The sequence below is a fragment of the Malus sylvestris genome, chromosome 5, assembly GCF_916048215.2.
Source record: "Malus sylvestris chromosome 5, drMalSylv7.2, whole genome shotgun sequence".
In the NCBI taxonomy this organism is placed as follows: Eukaryota; Viridiplantae; Streptophyta; class Magnoliopsida; order Rosales; family Rosaceae; genus Malus; species Malus sylvestris.
The window spans coordinates 1,337,047-1,360,271 of record NC_062264.1 but is presented as its reverse complement, the minus strand read 5'-3'; the positions used below and the strand labels follow the sequence as shown (position 1 = coordinate 1,360,271).

At 40.6% G+C, this 23,225-nt stretch overlaps 1 protein-coding gene across 1 annotated transcript; it reads left to right on the top strand.

Moving 5' to 3' along the window:
- Positions 1–16,399: 16,399 nt before the first annotated feature.
- On the top strand, positions 16,400–21,866 carry LOC126621499 (uncharacterized). Its single transcript, XM_050290003.1, has 2 exons — positions 16,400–17,077; positions 21,685–21,866. The coding sequence occupies exons 1-2, from the start codon at positions 16,400–16,402 to the stop codon at positions 21,763–21,765; spliced, it is 759 nt and encodes a 252-aa protein (XP_050145960.1). The 3' UTR covers positions 21,766–21,866.
- The last annotated feature ends 1,359 nt before the right edge of the window (positions 21,867–23,225 follow it).

Here is a 23,225-nt window from a genome sequence, read left to right as displayed (position 1 = left end):
CAAAGAGCATTTTCGTAAATTCACGCTTCTATAATTTATAAAATAATAAAATTTGGGACGGGTTGTCACAATCTACCCACCTTAAAGAATTTCATCCCCGAAATTTAAAATCATTGTTATTCCACACTCGAAGATAGGAGTATAAGACATATACGTAAAGCAGAAATCAAGTTAGAACATTTGTGCAAAAGAGAAAATGACATCCCAACATGGTCAGAACGTAATTATCCTCCCTTCCATGCCTCGAAGCTCATACTATCGTCCTTCCTCGATAATGTAGTGGTATAAAATCACATCCCGGCTCGAATAATTCAGTGAGCTGCGCTTCCAGAGTATTATTGACACTTCGCCAACCAAGGAAGAGAAATTCACATTTTACAACCCTAACGGTCAACGGAATTAATCCTTACCAATCACATAGCCAAGAGAATCTATGCTCATCATCAATTTTGTTCACAATATCAATTTTGTTCACAGGTGCCGATCATTTATGACGCCTCGATTTTCGTGCTAGGAAGTTGTAGCGCGGACTCCAAGTGAGTGGATCTTTCCTTGCTCATCTTATGTTTCATGATTGATAATTCTATAAATGCTTTTAAATAAAACTGAGAAACTTATGCCATGACATATATATATATATATATATATATATATATATCCATATGCGTATTACTATAAATGATTAATGTGAACTACGAATGGCTTGATTCCTGTTTAGGGTATGTAGGCAGTCTAACGAGACGTTAGATGCAGCCATATAAGAAATGAGATTAAACAATCGAGACTATAGCCTTGTTTAAGGAATTGGGCAATGTGTGTGAGCTTTTGGTTTTCAGTATATATTTATATACTTGATATTTTTCCAGAAATATGTTTAAACGAGATTATGCCTTGAATGCCACGCATATAAGTTTATAATTCGTATATGAATTGGTATATGATGCATTATATATATATAATTGTGTTACTGTGAGCGCTCTGAAGTGCAAAGGTGAACGTAGGACATTCAGGTAAGTTCAGGTAAGTTTACGTAAATTCAAGTAAGTATACGGTGTTAGCCATGATTGATGAGATATGTGATGAGATATCAATATGTCGTATACGTCACTAGAGGTGACTCCGACTATTATATGCTAGCCGTAACTAATGAGATATGTGATGAGATATCAATATGTCGTATAGGTCACTAGTGGTGACTCTGACTATTATATGTGTTGGTACCACACATATTGGGCCTCAGACTTCGACACATTGGGCCTCAACATTTGGGCCTTATTACCCAGCCCATAATTATGTAAAAGGAAGAGCCCCTTATTCTATAAAAGGGGACTCCTTCCCCTTCACAAATCAGACTCTGGGATACTCCCAAAACCTACAAGTCTCAAACAACTCAGAGACAACAGTCTCTTCCTCAGGGGGACTCCCCTTGAGCTTGTATTCTATACATACAGTTACAGAGAAATACAATCAACATCAGTGTGGACGTAGCCCAAACATTGGGGTGAACCATGATACATCTTTGTGTTCTTGGGCGTTTGCATGATTCACGATAGGATTTACGTTGTTCCAAGACCTTCCAGTTTTGTGCATCAACATTTGGCGTTGTCTGTGGAAAACATCATGAAAAGCTATGTCGGTTCTCTTTCACTTTTTCATCACACCACCGTAAAACCTCATCACAATGTCCACCGTGAATCTACAAAACCCATGTCTTCTGCTCCAGCTCCGATCACGGCAACAGCGTTGGAAACATGACAGGAAACAAACAACTGAAAAGAACAAAGAGAAAAAGAAGAAGCTCATAATCAAAGTTATTAAAAATGTTGATTCTATTTAGGTCTCTCATCACATTTACGCAATGCTGCTCGAAAACCAAATCCTTGCCTTCAACCCTGATCTAGCCATGCAAGCAAGCGTTGTTTTCCCTCCCTTGTTAGCATCCGAGCAAAGTGCTCCGTTACTGCATCAGATGGTAGTATTCACGAAAACCGTTCCCTTAAGCTTCATTCTAACACTCTTCCTCCAAGCTTCTTGGTATCCAAGTCACACCATTCTGAGACTCCAACTTTGTTGTTTCCTCCGGCCAATCAGAGTGTGGCAGCTGTTGTGTTCGGGGATGGGCACGAGTCACAACTTTACCCACTGAAAAAGAGAAGATCAGAAGGGGCGATACCTATTGCAGCAAATTACAGGCTCATTGATTCAGCTAGCTTACTTTGGAGTTGGTCTTGGGAATGAGGGCTTTGTTCAGGTCATTGCCGCGTATCAGAGCCCCGATAATAATAGATGGTTTCAGGTCTGAAATCTCTCATGTACTGAATCAATGGCCTTTCCGGTACGTTGTCGATGACCTAGTTAAGTACTTTGCTATTTTGGAGGCCGTTGGCAGCGTCAACATATCTCTGGCCATGCGTAATATACAGAGAAGCATGAGAAAGAAGGAGATAAGATCTTTTCTTTTGTTATTTTATTACTTTATTATTATTTATTAACATGATGGCATATATATATATATAATGAAAAGCATCAAAGTGTACCAGATGCCAACCAACTTTTGAAAAATGGTGAAACTTTCATCATGAAGTTTCCCACCATGCCCATTTTCTGAAAAAGCCACGGGAAGACACACGAAAGAGATAAGCTTCCTTACAATTATCTTATTATTATTTAATAGTTTATTATTGTTTTGTGTTGGTAGATGCTTTACAATATGCATGTTAGAGACCACATCATTTCTTTCATGGTTGTCATCACGCTCCACTGCTTGTGCAATAGCAGCAGCTCGAGGAGACCACAGTATTATTTAATAGTTTATTATTTACCTTTAATCATTTTTGGCCATCACAAGCATTTTGTGGTAATTTATTGTTTATCTGTAATCATTCTTGATCATGATATACGCACTATACAGAATAACTTGTTTACCTAATCTGACATTATTATTATTAGTCATATGCTCACTGTCAAAAACATTACAAAGCACATCACATAAAGTTATATATATATATACACACTTTAGTGGAGTGATGATTGACGAATGGAGTAGCAGCTCCTCATTGTTTAGGCTCTGCATCTCTCTCTCTTCTCTACCAAAAGAAATAAAACACTTTACTTTTCCTTTTTAGCAGACATCATTATGTTTTCATCATTTATTTAATATGTTATTGATTTATGTTATGATGAAAGTAACCTTTATTATTTAAACGTTATGATGAAACCTTCATCATGAAGGGACAAACAACCCACTATCACACAACAGCCCCATGAAGAAAAATATATATATATATATATATATATATATATATATATATATATATATATATATATTATTCAGCACATAGTGACACATATTTAACCCAAATACATGTGCAATATTTATTCATTACCTAATGACATATGATTGCCTTTAAACTATGTCACTTATACAACATGTGATTTACCACACGACTGAATAAATTACTTATTTATAGAAGGCACATAGTACAATTTTTTGCCTTGACAAACTTTGTCAATTTAATTTATTCATTATACGGTCATACTTATACTGTCATTTATTGTCAGGAATTATTGAGCAACTAGATCCACTGATCAACATTATTGCTGATTAAAAGAACCCAATATGTGAACCCGACAAGCAGACCCGAATCATGTCGAGAATCAACTCATAATGAGTGCATGTTGACATAAAGTAGATACTTGCAATGAGGAATACCACGAGCCGAGCCGCCTCTTAGCGAGCAAAGCCTCTAGCCGAGTAGCCTCGTAACGAGCATCGCCTCCAGTCGAGCAACCATCTCGTCGCGAGCATAGCCTCTAGCCGAGCAGCCTCGCAACGAGCATCACCTCCAGCCGAGCAGTCTCGTAATGTGTGATACCTCTAGCCGAGTATTGCTTTATGTTGAGCATTGTCTTATGTTGAGTACTGGTTCAAGACATCTAGCCACTTCTGCCCGTACATGGATTGGATTTGAAGTCTCCAGCTAAAAGACTCTCTTGACTGAAGACTTGGGGGACTACTATTGGTACCACACATATTGGGCCTCAGACTTTGACACATTGGGCTTCAACATTTGGGCCTCATTACCCAACCCATAATTATGTAAAAGGAGGAGCCCCTTATTCTATAAAAGGGGACTGATCCCCCCTCACAAATCAGACTCTGGGATACTCCCAAAACATACAAGTCTCAAACAACTCAGAGACAACACTCTCTTCCTCAGGGGGACTCCCCTTGAGCTTGTAATCCATACATACAATTATAGAGAAATACAATCAACATCAGTGTGGATGTAGCCCAAACATTGGGGTGAACCACGATACATCTTTGTGTTCTTGGGCGTTTGCATGATTTACGGTAAAATTTACGTTGTTCCCAGACCTTCCGGTTTTGTGCATTAACAATATGCTAGTTGTTTATACCATATTTAGGGCCTCATATTTAGACCTCGTATAAATACTCGGGGGACTTAAATGTAATTATGTGATAAAGGAAGGGGCAAATATGTAATAAATGAGGAGTTCTTATTCTATAAAAAGACCCATTACCCTCATAATTAGGGGAGGCCATTTCTGAGGCCATTTCTTAAGCCTTCTCACCCCTCTCACATCCCCTCTCATATTCAGAGATTCTCACCTTCACAATCATCTCAGTGAAGGAAATATTGTGAAAAACATGTTCATTTGAGCAACATCTATAGCATGCAATTAACAATTAAAAGGCGGAATCATGCTTGCATGCACTCAAAAACAAAACATTAACCATGAAATTCAAAGCCTAGTAGATTGGTGAACCTTGACTCAACTTAAAACAACATTTGTTAGTTGAGAAATTATACCTTTGTAGATTCCTCTTTGCATAAGCAAAGGCTAATCACCCAAAGAGAGGGCCTTCATTCCTTGCATCTTAGATCTATGGATTTGGATGGATGAAATGGTTCTCCAAGTTCCCAAAATTGAGAACCTCTAAGTCTCTTCACCAAGGTTAGATTGGGGAAGAAATGAGTGACCTTGGAGTAGTAGGATTGCTAGCTAATCCCTCCAAGGGGGGCCGGCCTCTTTAGAGAGAAAGGAGAGCTTTGTGTTCTCTCCAATTTCCTAAAAGAAACCCTAAATGAATTTTGGCTATAAAGTCATATTTATACCTTAATTCATTGGAGTGGCAAACTTGTAAATAAGTCCAAAACCCACTCCTTTAACTAAATGGCCGGCCATAGGGTTTCATTGGGCTTTTAAGGCCTTTGTGAATTATTTGTCATTAAGTTGTCATACAACTTAAGTCAATGGGCTTGACGTTCGAAGCCCATTGGGCCTTGAGGTCCAAAACTATCCCGAGGTCTTTAACGAACTTATTCGTTTGATTAATTAACATATTAATTAATCCTTGCCATAAATAATTAAACCATTTAATTATTCTTACTCATCTCCATTGTTTCTTCAATCTCCACCTTACACGGTGTACGATCCATTAGGTTCCTTTTAGCGAGGCAGTGGGCGATTAAAACCATTTTAAATCGATTGTGAATTGAAACTTACTTTCAATTCTCCCTTTAGTGATTATACACGTTTAGGGCTTCCACAAACCATGAGTGACACCTAGCAACATATCATGGTTACCCAAGCTAATCAGAAGAGGTGGAGAACCTATTCAGTTTAGGATTACAAATGCAATACGGTCTTTCTCTAATACAATACTCTTGACCACATTGTTTGGTTTGATAGTTTATTCATGTCTACTATCCAATGTGATTCGTGTGCTTATATGATTACCTTGAATGTGATTTGGAACGACTTCCTAAATCTTATTCAAACTCTGGCCAGAGATTCTTAATCATATCATAGAGTATTCTCCCCCAAACGGTTTGAAGGTTAGAGATCCCTTGTTGCGCATTCACTTACCTCCATGGCTAAGTGGCTTAACCCCGACAATGCCGTGGACACCCTCCTGATGGAGTGACTTTGACATAATCAAAGATCAAGGACTTAACCACAAGACAACTATGATGCCTCAGGTTAAAGGACTACTTTGCATTATCCCAACCATGAGTTCTCATGTGACATGAGTATGAGAACTCCTCGTTGATCGTGTTCAGTGGACTCATTCATTATTGAGCACCTACATGCTTGTCTTGATGTCACACACACCAATGACTCGAGACTAGTCACTCTCCCTGAGAGATGACACAGCACGTACTGATCTTAACGGACTGTCAATGCCCAATTGGCAATCCTATGATCAGGAACATTTAGGATGTGTCTACGTAAGAATGGTCTCATGAATCTAACTTCTTTAGATCGCATTCTCCCAATCACATATTCCTTGGACTTATCGTTTAAGCGTATAACATTTATATGAGACGGCTCAAACAATAATCTTTGCCCTTGATATTAAACTAGATTAGTTTAACATGTGAAATGTCCGTAAAGTATCGTCATATGATTGGTTTTAGGGCACATTTCCAACACTCAAAAATACATAATCAGTGTGGATGTAGCCCAAACCTTGGGGTGAACCATGATACATCTTGTGTTATTTACATTACTTGCAGATTCACGATCGGATTTACGTTGTTCCAAGATCTCCGGTTTTGTGCATCAACATTTGGCGCCATCTGTGGGAATCGACACGAAAAGTTATGTCGATTCTCTCTTAATTTTTCACCTCCGCCGTGAATCTGCAAAATCACAAAAACCCAGAAACAAAAAAGATTCAAACCTCAAACACTCCTCATAAGCCCATAGGGAAGATAAAGGTCTTTGCTTTTTGGGTTTTGGGTTCGTATTCAGGAAACCAGAGAATCAAATCTCTCTCTCCTCAGCTCTTGGTCCTCCTAATGCACCAGTAGCTTATCATGTTTCGCGGTGCGGCGTCGTCTAATTCATCTTGGGAACGGCTGTTGACAGCGGAAGAAGAACTTTGCAGTCCATCGGCCATGACATTGAAATATAGGAGAAGAAGATATGGGAGCATTGCTCTCGAACCTGACGGAGGGGACGAATGGGTCGGGTCATGGACCAGGTTTTGGCAACATACCCGAGAGCTGTGTGGCCTGCGTGTTCACGTACCTGACTCCTCCTGAGATTTGCAATCTTGTGAGGCTCAACAAAGCGTTTCGCGGTGCGGCGTCATCTGATTCGGCTTGGGAATCCAAGCTGCCCCTAAATTACCATGATCTACTCGATTTGGTGCCTCTTCAGAGATACCAAAACTGCTCAAAGAAGGATATCTTTGCTATACTGGAACTAGGCCGCACCGCCATACCCATGTTCCTCAAATCTTTGAGTACTGCGAAGCCCAAACCGCCCCGAAACTTCAAAACCCTCCGAACCCCGCAACCCCATCACAGAGCTATGGTGTTTCTTCGCCATCTCTGCCTGCGTAAAGTTGCTTCTCACGCTCTTCAGCTCCTCTGTTCCACAAGAAAAATCGAGAAAAAGGAAAATTGGGAGCTTAGGATTCGACTGGAAACTGCCGGATCACCCTAAGTTGCCGAAGGGGAAGGTCATCGGACTCATCGTTTTAGATGGGTGGGGCGAGGCCAACGCCGACCAGTATAACTGCATCCATGTCGCTGAGACCCCCGTCATGGATTCGCTCAAGAAGGGTGCTCCTGAAAGATGGAGGTTAGTAAGAGCTCACGGAACTGCTGTGGGACTTCCCACAGAGGATGATATGGGCAATAATGAAGTGGGTCACAATGCCCTCGGCGCAGGGCTTATTTTTGCCCAGGGGGCTGGAGTACAATGATCATCATCATCACCATCACGACGAGGATAATCACAAAACTTGCCCGCTCTGCAGGACTCCATTACTGACGTCAACGTAGAAGCGGAGCCTGAGTTGGGATCGCAGCAGAAAAAGGGAACAAAGTGAAAAGCAAAAGAAAAAAGAGCAAAGCAGAAAAGAGAATAAAATCTGAGAAATTATGATTTGAATGAGCAAGACCGCAAGTGGTAAGGGACAAACGGTAAAGTGTTAAGTTTAATGATTAATTGGGTGCACATGCATGACAGAGACAGAAAGAGAGGCCCAGTACGCAGTAGGTGCAGTACGCACCAACAATCTGCAACTGTCGAAACCTTTATTTTTGAATGATGTAATTTATTATCTTTCGGAGACATTTGTATAAACCGCATCAGAGGGTAATATGTATAAACCCTATCAGAGGGTAAAAAAAAAAAAAAAAAAAAATAGAAAAGCCCAAAATAAATGGGCTGGCATGTTGTGTGGAGAGTGAAGGCCTGTAAGCCCAAAATAGCACCTACTAAGTGACCAAAAGTACGTCTAGTACTCCAACATTATTCAGCAATCTACCGCTATTAGCAGCAACCAGGTGATCAAAAGTACGCCCAGTAATCCAAAATTATTCGGCAACCCGTCGCAATTACCACCAACCAGGTGATGAAATGTACAACCCGTACTCTAATATCATTTGGCAACTAGCCATTCATGAGCATCACTCATGTCAATCAGCTTCAAAAGCTTCATTTACAGAGCTCTAGCTTCAAAGCTTTAACTGCAAAGCTTCACCTACAAAGCTTCAATGCAAGGTATACAAATACCACCTCTGAACAACTGCCACTTCGACCCATACATGGATTCAATTTGAAGTATCCAGTCAACAAACTCTATTGACCGAAGACTTAGGGGACAACATTATGTACCATGTATTGGGCCTCAACTAGGCCTCATGAAAATACTTGGGGGACTTAGCCCATTATCTATGTACTGAGGAGCGAGCCCTTATTCTATAAAAGGGACTCCCTCACTTTCATTAGAGAGCACTCATGAAAAATACTTGGGGGACTCTAGCCCATCATTCATGTATTGAGGAGCGAGCCCTTATTCTATAAAAGGGACTCCCTTACCATCATTAGAGAGCATCAACTCTAGCCCATCATTCATGTATTAAGGAGCGAGCCCTTATTCTATAAAAGGGACTCCCTCACCGTCAAACGCCACAAGCCGAGCCAACCAAGGCAACATAAGCCACGAGCCTCGCAGCCTCGCAGCATGTGCTACTTCTAGTTGAGCATCATTTTAGATTGAGCACCGCCTCATATCGAACATCAGTTCAAGACAACATCTAGTTACTTCGGCCCACACATGGATTGAATTTCAAGTGTCCAGCCAAAAGACTCTCTTGACTGAAGACTTGGGGGACTACTGTTCATACCATATTTAGGGCCTCGTATTTAGACCTCGTATAAATATTCGGGGGACTTAAATGTAATTATGTAATAAAGGAAGGGGCAAATATGTAATAAGTGAGGAGTCCTTATTCTATAAAATGACCCTTCACCCTCACAATTAGGGGAGACCATTTCTGAGGCCATTTCTTAAGCCTTCTCACCCCTCTCACATCCCCTCTCATATTCAGAGATTCTCTCCCTCACAATCCTCTCAGAAATACATAATCAGTGTGGACGTAGCCCAAACCTTGGGGTGAACCACGATACATCTTGTGTTATTTACATTACCTGCAGATTCACGGTCGGATTTACGTTGTTCCAAGATCTCCGATTTTGTGCATCAACACTAGCCATAACTGATGAGATATGTGATGAGATATCATTATGTCGTATAGGTCACTAGAGGTGACTTCGACTATTATATGCTAGCCATAACCGATGAGATATGTGATGAGATATCAATATGTCGTATAGGTCACTAGAGGTGACTCCGACTTATATGCTACCCATGATTGATGAGATATGTGATGAGATATGAATATGTCGTATAAGTCACTAGAGGTGACTCCGACTTATATGCTAGCCATGATTGATAAGATATGAATATGTCGTATAGGTCACTAGAGGTGACTCCGACTTATATGCTAGCCATGATTGATGAGATATGCGATGGGATATGAATATGTCGTATATGAAGGGAAATCTATGAGATTCATGTGGGATTTCTAATGACTAGCATGCATATACAAATCAAATTTTATATACGAAAGCAACGGAAGCATTTATCACATAATATCAAAGCTATAGTCATGCAAATCCCCTTCAAGGTTCATAGGTTTATATAAGATGCATCAAAACATTTAAGTTAAGAACAAAGTGTAGGAATAGATCTATACCTCTTGATCTAGATTTTAGACCAAGGATGGACCACCTCCATGCCCTTTGTTCCTTGAACTCCTTGAGCCTAGCCTCCCTCCTTGCCTCCTCCACTTTGTTAGTATGAGTGCTCCTTTGGTTCTCCTTTAGTCTCCAAAGTAGAAGACCTCTAAAGATCCACACCCACTAGTGTAGTGAGATGGATGGAGGAATGACCAAAAGGGAGATAAGATGATTAGCTCACACTCCCTAATGGTGGCCGGCCTTTGGGTGTTTTAGAGAGATATTTTCTTTTTTTCTCTTTTGTTGTTTTAACACACAAAAACCCTTTTTTGGAAAATTATCTCTATAAAGTTCCTTATATCGCTTTTATGATTTCATTAGACTTTCTAATTAATCACAACACTTAATTAATCCAATTAATTATTTCCATCATCCATTAGTGGTATCACTACAAGAGTGTATCGGTGTACAATCATTTTAGGTTCTAATTAGCAAGGCAGTGAGGTGATTGGCACCAATCCAATTGATTATATTTAATCCAATCACTTAGTGAATTAAAACTTCCTTTTAATTCACCTTCTTCTTTGACTACTAAATTTAATCATCTAGAAGAACTCACAAGCCATGAGTGACATCTAACCATATATCATGGCTACCCAAGCTAATGTAGAATTTGTTCGGAGAACCTATTCAGTTGGAATTACAATGTAATTCGATCCTTCTCTAAAACAATACTCTCAATCACATCATTCGGGTATGGATATATTATGTCAAACCCCTAATGTGATTATTCCTTCTTATATGATTCAATTGAGTCGTATAGGAACGCTTTCCTTTATTACGCTCGATACTTCGGCCGAAGATTCCCGAATCATATCTTAGAGTATTCTTCCTCTCTTAACGAAGATTAGAGATTCCTTGTTGCGCATTCACTTGCCTTCATGACTAAGTGGCTTAACCCCAACTATGCCGTGGACACCCGCGAATGGGGTGACTTTGACATAATCAAAGATCAAGTACTTAACCACAAGACAACGACGATGCCTCAGGTCAAAGGACTACTTACATTATTCCAACCATAAGAGTTACTTGCTTGACATGTGAGTAGACCTCCATGCAAGTACTCTCGTTCGATTGTGTTCAGTGAACTCATTCCCTTAATGAGCACCTACATACTTGTCTTAGTGTCACTACACGAATGGGATGAGACTTTCCATCCTTCCAATTGAAGCGGACATAGTATGTACCGGTCTATGCATTGTCAGTTTCCCTCCGACAATCCTATGACCATGAACCTTTTGGACATGACGGTTATGTGAAGAAGGTCTCTGTAGTCTAACATCATTAGATTACTTCTTCAATCGATCCATTGTCCATGGATTCACTATTTAGGACATATATCGTTCATTGAGATAGTCCTGATTAGTATCTTTTCCATTTGATGTATAAGAGTCATCTATACATCCATTCATTTGTCCTGAAAGGTTTCTTCCAAAGATTGACTTTCAGGGCATATTTCCAACAATCTCCCACTTGCACTAAAGTCAATCACTAGTGTATCTTATACATGCTAGTTAAGAAAGCTTATGCTCGTAGGTTAACTTGGTTATGTATTAATCCTTTTTATTTAAAAGGGATTTACTTATCAAATGTTTCCAAAACATTTGATGATGTCTCTTTATTGTGTTCGAATACTTTGATGAGAACTTGATTCCATGGCTTGAGCTATCGCCCCATTACGTCGTAGTATCCTACTAACGACCTTATGGTTTGGATTCAATCATTGGTTCTACAAGAACCCCTTCATTCAAAACACTTTTTGAAGCAGTTTCTAAAACAATATATCGTCATACATTTCGTTTGTATACTTTATACAAACTTTGCTCCAACCTTGAGACCATTGTAGTACAATACTAACAATTCATTCATATGATTAGTACTTCATCCAATATGAAGTTCCATTTGTTAAAATGGTTTATTTTCACTTTGGTTTATAACCTAAGTGAATGCACGCTTCCAGAGTCCCACTCTGATGTTTCTTTCTTAAAGGCAATAATACTCTATCAGTTGCTTTGATTCTGATCCTGGGATATAGTAATATCATAAAGTGACAACCCCTGTGGTTCTTCACTTTTGGATATCTACTTCACAAGTCCATACATGTGTCCCTTTTGTGATTTTGTGACACATTCATTATAAGGGATACGAAAGTGATTTTCTATCATATAGGAAAATGCTTTCTTAAATCTTCAACATTTGAGATTTAATTTCCCCATTTAATATCCTTGAAATAGCCTTGCTATATCAATAAGTCCAATTTCAAGTCTATACTTCAAAATTAACCGTGTCATGTTTTGTCATTTTTCGAGTAACATCTATGATTTATTAAGTCTATCAAATAGACTTTATTCATATCTTGTTGCTCAAATTATGACATCACTCCCACTGGCCTTGTTGTAACTTAGCATTCATTCAAAAATCTAACACTTATATTTTCTTGATTTGAATGCATATTGCTCCCACTAACTTGTCTTGGATCTATTGACAATCATTGAGATCCATTAGCTTATTGATGATGTCTCAACAATTTTGAGACTATCCACAACACTAGCTAACACAAGTTTATTTAAACGAATCATACACAAAAGAATTGCTTCTCAAGTAATTCCATTTGAAATGTGTGACTTGCTTTATCAAGTCTATTCATTTAAATTATATGGTGTCGTACACCATACTTCAAGTTTTAGTCATACTAAGACCTTTAGGGGGCGTTTGTTGCGCAGGACTATCTCGGACTGGACTAGCTTCAAGGACTAAGCTGGACTGGATTAGACTAGACTAAGCTGGACTAACTTAGTGAAGCGTTTGGTCAGTGTTGGACTAAGAAGCTGGATAATAACAAATTATAATATTATATTATTTAATATATAAATTATTAATATTTTATTATGATCTAGGTGACCAGAGATGACGAGAAGTCTATCGGGAGTGGTTGTTGAGCATGACGAGGACGAGAGAGGATAGTCTTAGCTAGTCCCATGGTTATTGGGGGGTCTCGCTAAGACCTCTTAGTGAAGGGTTTTGTCCATGCTAGTCCTCTTTAGTCTCATTAATGTTAGTCCCAACATGGAACAAACACAATATTAGACTAACAGCTAGTCCAGTCCAATCCAGTCCCACTTAGTGAGAGCAAACAAACGCCCCCTTAATGTAGTCATATAAGAATTATCCAAGTCTTTAGTGGAAGCATGGCTCCTACTAAGGATATAGAAACTCAACCATTCCTTCTAGGTGGTTGATATAATTCTTTATCAAAACTACATAGAGCATTATAGTTACATGAGATGTTGAATTTGGATTGTCTTGTTGTTAAATCATATGTTGTGACTCATTTTTGAAACTATTCCCTTTTGTTTCATCAACTTGTCCATATGCTTTGTTATTTAGCTTGTTCTCATAAAAGAGAATAATGGACAACTCCCAACATATAACCATTTTATGCTAGGTTGACGAAACCAACATTCAAAGACTATTCTTTAGAACGTTACACAACATAGAATTTTAACGTTTTGAAGAGCTTGAGGTTTTAACAATTAAAATTACAAACTCTTAATAATAGTCAAGTACTATTATTCTTTAGACAACTATAAACCAATCACATTCAAGTTTATATCCATTTTCACACCTCCCACTATTTCTCATGACTTTAATGAGAAATCATTTCATACATTCAAAATTGTATAAACGTGGAGTATACAGGTAGAAGACATTGTGTAGTAGCTTTAAAACCTTTCAAGCTCGTTTGTTTCAATCTTCACTAAGTTAATGTCTCGTTATTAAGTGACTAAAGTCTTTAAACATTTTATAGATTTAGACACTTCTTTCTTGAACTCCGCCGTGTAAGTTTATCTTACATTGCCGGTCCCAAGCCCGGATAAAGGAGGAGGGGGAGGGCGTCAGGTAGTCGACAGCCGGCACTCCATGATCACGTCGAATCCTTATGAAAATGAATCCAGAACGAAATCGCGCTAAAGCTAGGGCGTCACCCGTAAGTGGCGCGCTGTGTGGCCTGAGCACAGTGATAAGTGAGCAAGGGTCGCTGTATCTCCATCGGCACCCGGATGCAATGTTAAATAAGCAAGGGGGCTATAGAAACTTCTTTTCGAACGACACCACTCAAAGTTGTTTGGGAGCATATGCTCCTATCAACTTTACACGGGACACACAAAAGAAGTACTTTGATCCTATTAGACGGGGAAGGGTGAAGAAGCTAGGACAGAAGGGTAGAGTTCAAGAGAGCAAAATGCGTTTAGGAACGTGGAATATAGGAACCTTGACGGGAAAATCTATGGAAGTAGTAGAAGTTATGGTGAGGAGAAGGATAAATATTATGTGCCTACAAGAAACTAAGTGGGTTGGTCGTAAGGCAAAGGATCTAGAAAACTCAGGGTTTAAACTATGGTATTCGGGCACAAATAGAACGAGAAACGGTGTTGGCATCATCGTGGACAAGACCTTGACACAAGATGTTGTAGATGTCAAGAGGGTAGGAGATAGAATCATGGCAATCAAGATTGTAATAGGACAAGAACTTATCAATGTGATTAGTGCGTACGCACCTCAAGTAGGGTTAGATACGAGTTCGAAGGAGAAATTTTGGGAAGACCTTGGAGACTTGGTGCAAGGAATTGCTCAGACGGAGAAGTTATTTATAGGAGGAGATTTAAATGGACACGTGGGCAAGGAGACAGGCAACTATGGAGGTTTTCATGGTGGCCATGGTTTTGGGGAGAGAAACGAGGATGGGGAAGCTATCTTGGATTTTGCAATGGCATATGATCTCTTCTTAGCCAACACCTTCTTTAAGAAGAGAGAAGAACATGTGATCACCTACAAGAGTGGGTCGTCAAAAACACAAATAGATTTTCTTCTAATGAGGAAAGGGGATCGTATAACTTGTAAGGATTGCAAAGTTATACCAGGAGAGAGCGTGGCTAATCAACATCGCTTGTTGGTGATGGATGTACATATCAAAAGAGTGAGAAAAAAGAACAAGACTTGGAAGTGCCTAAGGACTAGATGGTGGAATCTAAAAGAAGAAAAACAAGCCATTTTCAAAGAGAAAGTAATCACCCAGTGTGTGTGGGATAGAGAGGGGGAAGCTAACCAAATGTGGGATTCCATGGCTAGTTGTATCCGAAAAGTAGCAAAAGAGGTATTAGGAGAGTCCAAGGGCTTTGCCCCACACCAAAAGGAATCTTGGTGGTGGAATGAGGAGGTACAAACAAAGGTGAAGGCTAAGAAGGAATGTTGTAAAGCCTTATACAAGGATATGACCGATGAAAATGGTGAAAGGTATAGAAAAGCGAAGCAAGAGGCGAAGAAAGCTGTGAGATAAGCTAAGTTAGCGGCTTATGACGATATGTATAAGCGACTAGATACCAAAGAAGGAGAGTTGGATATCTATAAACTAGCTAGAGCAAGGGAAAAGAAGACAAGGGACCTAAACCAAGTGAGGTGCATCAAGGATGAGGATGGAAAGGTTCTTGCTACAGAGAACGCGGTTAAAGACAGATGGAAATGTTATTTTCATAATCTTTTCAATGAAGGACATGAAAGGAGTGCTTCTTTAGGGGAGTTGAGTAACTCAGAAGAGTGTAGAAACTACTCTTTTTATCGTAGAATCCGGAAGGAAGAAATGGTTGTAGCTTTGAAGAAGATGAAGCATAGAAAAGCAGTAGGCCCAGACGATATACCAATCGAAGTGTGGAAAGTTTTGGGAGAGACAGGTATAACATGGCTCACTGACCTTTTCAATAGGATTTTGAAAACGAAGAAGATGCCAAATGAGTGGTGAATGAGCACTTTGGTGCCTATCTACAAGAATAAGGGCGATGTACAAAATTGCATGAACTATAGGGGTATTAAGCTAATGAGTCATACAATGAAGCTTTGGGAGAGAGTCATTGAGCATAGATTGAGGCAAGAGACACGGGTTTCGGACAACCAATTCGGGTTCATGCCAGGGCGCTCAACCATGGAGGCAATCTATCTCTTACGAAGATTGATGGAAAGATATAGAGATGGGAAAAAAGATTTACACATGGTCTTTATAGATTTGGAAAAAGCGTATGATAGGGTCCCAAGAGACATTCTTTGGAGGATTTTAGAGAAGAAATGAGTACGAGTAGCATATATCCAAGCTATACAAGATATGTATGAAGGAGCAAAGACTGCCGTAAGAACTCATGAATGACAAACCGAAAGCTTTCCCATAACTGTAGGATTACATCAAGGCTCATCCTTAAGTCCTTACCTTTTTGCGTTGGTAATGGATGAGTTAACAGGACATATTCAAGATGATATTCCTTGGTGTATGCTTTTGGCAGACGATATAGTGTTGATAGATGAAACTCAGGAAGGGGTAAATGCAAAGCTTAACCTTTGGAGAGAAGTGTTGGAATCTAAAGGTCTTCGCCTAAGCCGATCAAAGATAGAATATATGGAGTGCAAGTTCAGTGCAAATGGAGGCCAAAACGAGTTAGGGGTGAGGATCGAAGATCAAGAAATACCAAAGAGCGACCGTTTTCGTTACCTAGGATCTATCTTGCAAAAGAACGGAGCATTAGATGGAGATCTCAACCATAGAATACAAGCTGGATGGATGAAGTGGAAGAGTGCATCCGGCGTGTTGTGTGACCGCCGTATGCCGCTGAAGCTCAAGGGAAAATTTTACAGGACGGCAATAAGGCCGGCGATGCTGTATGGCACAGAATGTTGGGCGGTGAAGCATCAACACGTACACAAAATGGGTGTAGCGGAGATGAGGATGCTTCGTTGGATGTGTAGGCACACGAGAAAGGATAAGATTAGGAATGAGGATATCCGGGGTAAAGTAAGAGTAGCCGAAATTGAAGGAAAGATGAGAGAAAATCGGTTACGGTGGTTTGGACATGTGCAAAGAAGGCCTACTGACGCTCCGATTAGAAGATGCGACTATAGGACAGAGGTTTAGGGCCGAAGGGGTAGAGGAAGACCTAGGAAAACTTTGGAAGAGACCCTAAGAAAAGATTTAGAGTACTTGGATCTAACGGAGGACATGACACAGGACAGAACACAATGGCGTTCTAAGATTCATATAGCCGATCCCACTCAGTGACTTGGATTTTCCAAGTCTCAAACCGAGAAGTTTTCCTCACTCGGGAAATTAAGGGAACACTACCTCAACCTACATGCTCCACTCACAAAGCTTCAACAAAAGAAAATTCAAAGAACTTAGCGAAGAAGGCTTTGGTGTATTTAACACAATACGTTGAAATGAAGGAAGCTTATTTATTGATATCCCCGATAAGTTACAAATATGTACATATACTTGAGTCAAAATAAACAAACAAGAGGGAGCCTTCACAAACGTTGCTTAGGAGAAGTCTCAGCAGTCGGTAGAGCCCCAGAAAGAGAAGGCACCGAAAGGGGATCATTCGGAGCCTCAGTACTGGACAAAACCCTAGAAGGAGGAGGCATCAGAGGTTGATCATTTGGAGCTTCATTACGCGGTACAGCCCCAGAAGACGAAGGCAATAAATGCCTTTGGAACAAACCCACAAATCTCTGATGATCAAGTAAAACCTGACCATCAGATTCCTTCATCTGGTCAAGCTTCCTCTTCATGTTTGTAGCATAGTCATGTGCGAGCCGGTGCAACTGTTTATTCTCATGCTTGAGCCCTCTAATCTCCTGTTTGAGACTCATCACTTCAGCCGCCAATGATTCAACTTGGCGGGTTCGAGCAAATAGGCGTTGGGCCATATTAGACACAGAACCTGCACACTGAACACTGAGAGCCAGAGAATCCTTAACAGCCAACTCATCAGACCGTTTGGAAAGTAGTCTGTTATCTTTGGGAGTGAGAAGGTTCCTGGCCACTACCGCAGCGGTCATATCATTCTTCATCACGGAATCCCCAACGGTAAGAGGACCAGTAGGGGAGACGAAGGATGGGCGCCATATGTTGTCTGGAGAAGGCGGGGCTGCCTCTTCAACAAGGTTCAAGTCAAAACGACGGTCGGAGGGGCCAGACATTTTCAAAGATGTTGAAGAGAGAAGAGGTCGGACAAATCAAGATCTTAGAAGTGCAAGAATGGAGCTTCTACTGGTGGATATTCAAGTGTGCTTTGGAACTTAATGTCAGCCCCTATAAAAATCTGCACTCGACGAAGCTTCAGAAATCGAAGAAGCGCCTGCTCAGAAATCGAAGAGGCGTTTGCTTTCTCAAAAGCTGGGCTGCTCAGAGACCACGAGGGTCGATCTCAGAAATCGAAGAGGCTTGCTTTCTCAAAAGCTGGGCTGCTAAGAGACCACGAGGGCAGATCTCAGAAATCGAAGAGGCACCTACTTTTCCAGCCTTGTCAGCACCTGTCACACGCACACTCAGCTTTGCGGAAATTATGGGCATTCTGTCAAAGATTTCTGGCGAAGTAGAAAGCACATGAATCGTACTGTTCAATCACCCACTTCCCACACGCAACAGTAACTCATGGGTACCACAGATAACTTTGCCAAAGTTCTCTGACAAAGTTGAGACACGTGAAGCTTGCAGCTCCCTCTACATCGCTCTGACCAAGAAGGGTAAAAGAATTGCAAAGAAACAACACTAACAAAGTTTAGACACATAAATTTTGAAGGTCTAGCTACCATATTATTACCCATAAGGGTAAAGGAACAGTACCACTGCTGGATAATTGGAAAGTCCCGGTGTGTCAACCTCTGTGCTTCGTGGCAAGGTAGACTAGCAAACATGCCTAACCTTTACTCACATTCGAGAAAACACTCCCAACAGGATTGCTTGCTCCAAAATCGAAGAGGCACCGCTCTCCGAATCTCGAGAGCCAGACTCCCAACATGATTACTTTCTCAAAAATCGAAGAGAGGGTAAAGGAACAGTACCACTGCTGGATAATTAGAAAGTCCATGTGTGTCAACCTTTGTGCTTCGTGGCAAGGTAGACTAGCAAACATGCCCAACCTTTATTCACATTCGAGAAAACACTCCCAACAGGATTGCTTGCTCCAAAATCGAAGAGGCACCGCTCTCCGAATCTCGAGAGCCAGACTCCCAACATGATTACTTTCTCAAAAATCGAAGAGAGGGTAAAGGAACAGTACCACTGCTGGATAATTGGAAAGTCCCTGTGTGTCAACCTTTGTGCTTCGTGGCAAGGTAGACTAGCAAACATGCCCAACCTTTACTCACATTCGAGAAAACACTTCCAACAAGATTGCTTGCTCCAAAATCGAAGAGGCACCGCCCTCCGAATCTCGAGAGCCAGACTCCCAACATGATTACTTTCTCAAAAATCGAAGAAAAGGTAAACGAACAGTACCACTGCTGGATAATTGGAAAGTCCCTATGTGTCAACCTCTATGCTTCGTGGCAAGGTAGACTAGCAAACATGCCCAACCTTTACTCACATTCGAGAAAACACTTCCAACAAGATTGCTTGCTCCAAAATTGAAGAGGCACCGCCCTCCGAATCTCGAGAGCCAGACTCCCAACATGATTACTTTCTCAAAAATCGAAGAGACACCGCTCTCCGAATCTCGAGAGCCAGACCCCCAGCAGGATTGCTTTCTCAAAAATCGAAGAGGCATCGTTCTCCGAATCTCGAGAGCCAGACCCCCGACAGGATTGCTTGTTCGAAAACCGAAGAGGCACCACTTTCCCAACTTCAAGAGCTGGATCTCCTTGGATAAAGCTTGTCTGTAATCTTCACACGCAACATCAGCTTTCCAGATACCACAGACCACTTTTTCAAAGTGCTCTGACAGAGTTAAAACATGTGAAGCTGGCAGCTCCCACTACCGTGCTATGACCAAGCAGGGTAAAGGAATAGCATTATTACTTGATGTTAGGGAGACTCCTATATATGTCGACCTCCATCCCTAACGGACAGGCAGACCTGCAAAAATGCTCAACCCTTTCTCTTATCTGAGATGGCACTCCCAACGAAGCCTTTCGAAATATTCAGCTTTCTTTCCCCCCGATAATACCTCTGTAAACAAGCTATACTAGAGCAAGAATATCTCATATCATCAGGGTTAAAAGCAAGAGTATCCCATATCATGCTTTTTCCCTGTCTTTTCCTTTGGCCTTGTTCTTACCTGCAAGACAAGGAGAAAGAGAGCAATCAGTCAGCACTTGGAATCAAGCTTCCAGCCAGGAACTGACTGCCTGGAACCCCTTACCTGATTACTTACCTGGCATCGCTCTCGAGTACTCATCTTCAACATCTTATGCTTCCAGGGAAGATACCGCATCTGCCTGAGGAACAAATAGGGCAAGTGAGAAGGATACAAGGAAGCATGTGGAGACAAGCGTAACAGCACACGTGCCGATACATCCACTACTCTGTCAAAAGCAAAAGTATCCCATATCAGCATGGTCGAACGTACTCTAGATTTGATGGACTTGTTTTGACCCTCAAATTCTTCAGTCGGCTTTATACTCTGGAGGAAACCAGAAAACCCTCCAGCACGATTCAAGAATAAGCCTGTGGAAAGTTACTTCTTCAAAAGCAAAAGTATCCCATATCATCTCTTCTCATTTTTCTTCTCTTTATCCTTCATGCTGCCTGCAAGATAGGGAGAATGTGAACAATCAGCCGGAGCTCTGATTGCTTACCTTGTCTGTCACCTCTTTCAGTAGATCCCCTAGCCCGGCGACTTGGGGGACTCCTACTACATGGTTTGTATCGCGCTTGACCAAGCCTGAAACTACAAGTAAGCTTCAAGTGAAATTGATACATTACCTTGTGCATCTCCACCAGTTACAGATACCACCCCTGGATGGAGGAAGAGTACTTCCAGAGAAGATGCCACATCTACCTATGAGACAGATAAGGCAAGTCAAGACGATACCACACTCCGGTACTTAGAAGTTTCGTGGTTACGAGATCATTCTCCCACAATATTTCCTAATGTCATTTGTACTAAATCATTCACTTGTACTCACTAAAGGAGAGCTTGAACCTATGTACTTGTGTAAACCCTTCACAATTAATGAGAACTCCTCTATTCCGTGGACGTAGCCAATCTGGGTGAACCACGTACATCTTGTGTTTGCTTTCCTATCTCTATCCATTTATATACTTATCCACACTAATGACCGGAGCAATCTAGCGAAGATCACAAAAAGTGACCGTTTTCGCTACCTAGGATCTATCTTGCAAGAGAACGGAGAAGTAGATGGAGATCTCAACCATAGAATACAAGCTGGATGGATGAAGTGTAAGAGTGCATCCGGCGTGTTGTGTGACCGTCGTAGGCCACTGAAGCTCAAGGGAAAATTTTATAGGACGGCAATAAGGCCAGCGATGTTGTATGGCACAGAATGTTGGGCGGTGAAGCATCAACACGTACACAAAATGGGTGTAGCGGAGATGAGGATGCTTCGTGGGATGTATGGGCACACGATAAAGGATAAGATTGGGAATGAGGATATCCGAGGTAAAGTAGGAGTAGCCAAAATTAAAGGAAATATGAGAGAAAATCGGTTCCAGTGGTTTGGACATGTGCAAAGAAGGCCTACTGACGCTCCGGTTCGAGTGACTACGGGACAGAGGTTCAGGGCCGAAGGGGTAGAGGAAGACCTAGGAAAACTTTGGAAGAGACCCTAAGAAAAGACTTGAGTACTTGGATCTAACGGAGGACATGACACAAAACCGAGCGCAATGGCGTTCTAGGATTCATATAGCCGACCCCACTTAGTGGGAAAAGGCTTTGTTGTTGTTGTTGTTGTAGACACTTCTTTCTTGGTTTAATCACTAACACAATTGACATTTTAAAACATTTTAAAGAATGCCCAATTAGTTTTTCAAAACTTCTAATTGAATCAAGAGTGATCTTGATTATTGTGGTTCATGTGATAACCATATAAGAAACGTTTTTTTTTTCTTATTACTTATGTCATTATAATGTGATCTTCCTTTTCTTCAAGAAAGGAATCTCTAGACCTTTGTTAATTCATATAGAACTCATAGGTAGACAATTGGAACCAAATCTAAAGATTCATTGTATCCTTTTATGTCCTACATGTGAGATCTATCCATAATTGATAAGTCTAAAGTTTGGTTTATCACATTACAATAAGTGATATAAATCTTGTATCTCAACTAGGATACAACAAGACAATATTCAATTCATAACACTACTTTTAAGGAAATAATATATTAAAAGGTATACATCACATTACATTAATATGATAATTCAAACATTCATAATGTTTAATACAAAAAGTATTAGCTCTATACATTTAGAGACTAATATATACCTTTATACATTTAGGCACTAATAGTGGTCTTCCATCATATGAAGCCACATTAAGTTCTTAACAAAATAAGAAAGTTTAAAGACAATCTTTAAATGCCTAACAAACTTCCTAAGTAGTAAGCAAAAACATAGTGGCCGAACCCTTCTCCACATTTTTCCTTTGCTTGTTCCTCTTCTACTTGGCTCCTCCACCTATATACAATTATACAAGTGATTAGCCCTTTATATCAAATATAAATATTTAGAAGATCTAACAATTAGAATTGAAGATAAGAACATAAACCATACCTTGTGGCTTGTTCTTAAGAGTTGCAAGGTATAACCTGCAATTCCTCTTCCAATGCCCCTCCTTTCCACAGTGGTGGCAAGTCCCTTTGGGCTCCTTTGCCTTCTTTTTCCTCACTCCTCCTTGCGGCTTAGGAGTGGGGAACTTCTTCTCCTTCCCTTTGCCTTTGCCTTGCGGCTTAGCCTTGGAAGATGATGGCTTGTTGTAGGCTACTGCAGCAGTCCCTACAACGTTCTCTTTCTTCATAGTCTTCTCGGCAGTTACTAACATGTTTAGTAACTTAGAGAGAGTACTATCCATCTTATTCATATTGTAGTTCATTACGAACTGCGAGAATGAATCAGAAAGAGAAGCCAATATGAAGTCCTGGGCCAATTCCCCATCAAGTGGAGTACCTAGGTTCTCCAATTATTCAATGAATCCTATCATCTTCAGTACATGTTGATGTACTGGAGCCCCCTTGACCATCTTGGTCTTCATAAGTTCACAGATAGTGCTAAAGCGACGGTTGCGTGTCCCTTCACCATATAACTCCGTAAGATGGAGTA

Bases quoted from the DNA above. Each gene is read 5' to 3' on its own strand.
- LOC126621499 (XM_050290003.1), top strand. From the start codon at position 16,400: ATGGATGAGTTAACAGGACATATTCAAGATGATATTCCTTGGTGTATG. The intron at 17,078-21,684 runs GTTTAGGGCCGA...TACGGGACAGAG, and splicing joins GATGCGACTATAGGACAGAG to GTTCAGGGCCGAAGGGGTAG.